This window comes from Aplysia californica, unplaced genomic scaffold, assembly GCF_000002075.1.
Source record: "Aplysia californica isolate F4 #8 unplaced genomic scaffold, AplCal3.0 scaffold00454, whole genome shotgun sequence".
Taxonomy (NCBI): domain Eukaryota; kingdom Metazoa; phylum Mollusca; class Gastropoda; order Aplysiida; family Aplysiidae; genus Aplysia; species Aplysia californica.
Window position 1 is genome coordinate 465,211 of NW_004797724.1, and position 1,599 is coordinate 466,809.

A 1,599-nucleotide genomic window follows, 5' to 3' on the forward strand; every position below is an offset into this window, starting at 1 on the left:
CCCGACTCGGTCGCGTGAAACTGAAAACAAACACATTTGTTTTTTAGGAGACTGAGTCGGGCGATCGGCCGATCCCATCCGTAGTGGGCACCCCGTATAAGTGTTTAACCGCTACATTACAGACGCCAGTGAGCAAACCTGAGACTGTTTTCTCATCTTACAGCATATGGTGCCTTGATCAGGAGCTACGTCTCGGGGGCCACCACCATCAAAGAGAGGACTGCAGCGATGGCCAATCTCAACATTAGCTGTACCACAGGTTTTATACTCGGGCCTGGTGAGTTGGTCACGTAATTTGTCTTGTCATACTTTGTCTGCTCAAATAATCCCCAAAAAATAATCATATGAATGCGAGATAAACTAAATTGTTCACCAAAAGACATTCTTGTCATTTCTAGCATTGAGTAGAGGGCGAGGATCTAGGACCTACATCTACACAATGGTGTAGGCTACGTAGCATCGATCTCGTCCAAACCGCGTAAGTAGCAGAAGCGACGTACAACTTATAGAATTAAACACCGTTGGTTCGTTACTTTTGCTCTCTCAAACTCGTAAGAATATTTCGGGTTGTTTTTTTCAAGATATTCCAAGAATTGCATTCGAAGAAGCTTGGCATGTTGTGAAACTTTAAATTATTGACGCCAAATCTTTCAAAACTAGGTATTGAGCAAATATAACGTTTTAATATTGGGGTACAGAGTTGTAAAATGCAATGACGTATGTGTTCTCAGTCAATGTTGAGCACGGAGGGGGGAAAAAGCTAACAAATGTCCAGCTGGTGAAGGAAATAAAGCTCCTCTTGGAAAATAAAAGTAAAAGCAAAATCGACGTGCTTTTGGTTTGTTTTTGTTTTGTTTTGTTTTCACTGCACCAACCTAACAAATATTCCCTGAAAAATCCGACATTATTCAAATACGTACCGACGGGCGTCTGTGGGGTAGCGGTTAGGTGCTTTGTAGTCGATCGCAGGCAACCCGACTTCGATTCCCGAGTGTGGTGAATTTTTTTATCTAGTATCTCAGTCGTTCTGATGGGATGTTGTACCCCTCTCAGCCCAGGTTGACCCCGACAAGCATAGTTGAAGCCCGCCTCCTAAATCATTGATTTGTGTCGATGCGGGCGTAAAACACCTACATTCATACTTACCTGACTAACAGTTAATGTTCCTTATTTTCCCTTCTGCACAGCCCTCCAGGCTGTTCTAGTCTTGCTGAAATACCCTGGTCCCATAGAGTCCGCGGCCTTCCATCTCAACATGTATACTTGCCCTACCCTCATCGCCGCCCTGTCTTCTCTTGTCAGCATCGTTCTCCTCTGTGCCGTCTTCAAGAGCCACCCCGTGAGTTCTGGCTTCTGTGGTGAGGACAACGAAAGTTTCGCCAGTATTCAGGTGGATGGTGAGATCGTGAGGCAAATACACATCTTTCTGTTCTTTATGAAAGGAAAAGTCGCACTGTCACCTCTTTGTTTGATTATTGTGATAACGATACATGTAATAATAATGGTACTATTAACTGTAATAACAATACCGACAACATTATAATAATGATACATCTTTCAACAACAACAACAACAACAACAACAACAACAACAACAACA

At 43.1% G+C, this 1,599-nt stretch overlaps 1 protein-coding gene across 1 annotated transcript in view; it reads left to right on the top strand.

Moving 5' to 3' along the window:
• The window catches only part of LOC101849556 (major facilitator superfamily domain-containing protein 8-like), a 13,483-nt gene that overhangs the window by 5,122 nt on the left and 6,762 nt on the right, over window positions 1–1,599 (top strand). The window contains exons 5-6 of the mRNA XM_035971541.1: window positions 164–277; window positions 1,188–1,410. Of these exons, the coding sequence (XP_035827434.1) occupies window positions 164–277; window positions 1,188–1,410 (337 nt within the window). The remainder of the gene's footprint in view (window positions 1–163; window positions 278–1,187; window positions 1,411–1,599) is intronic.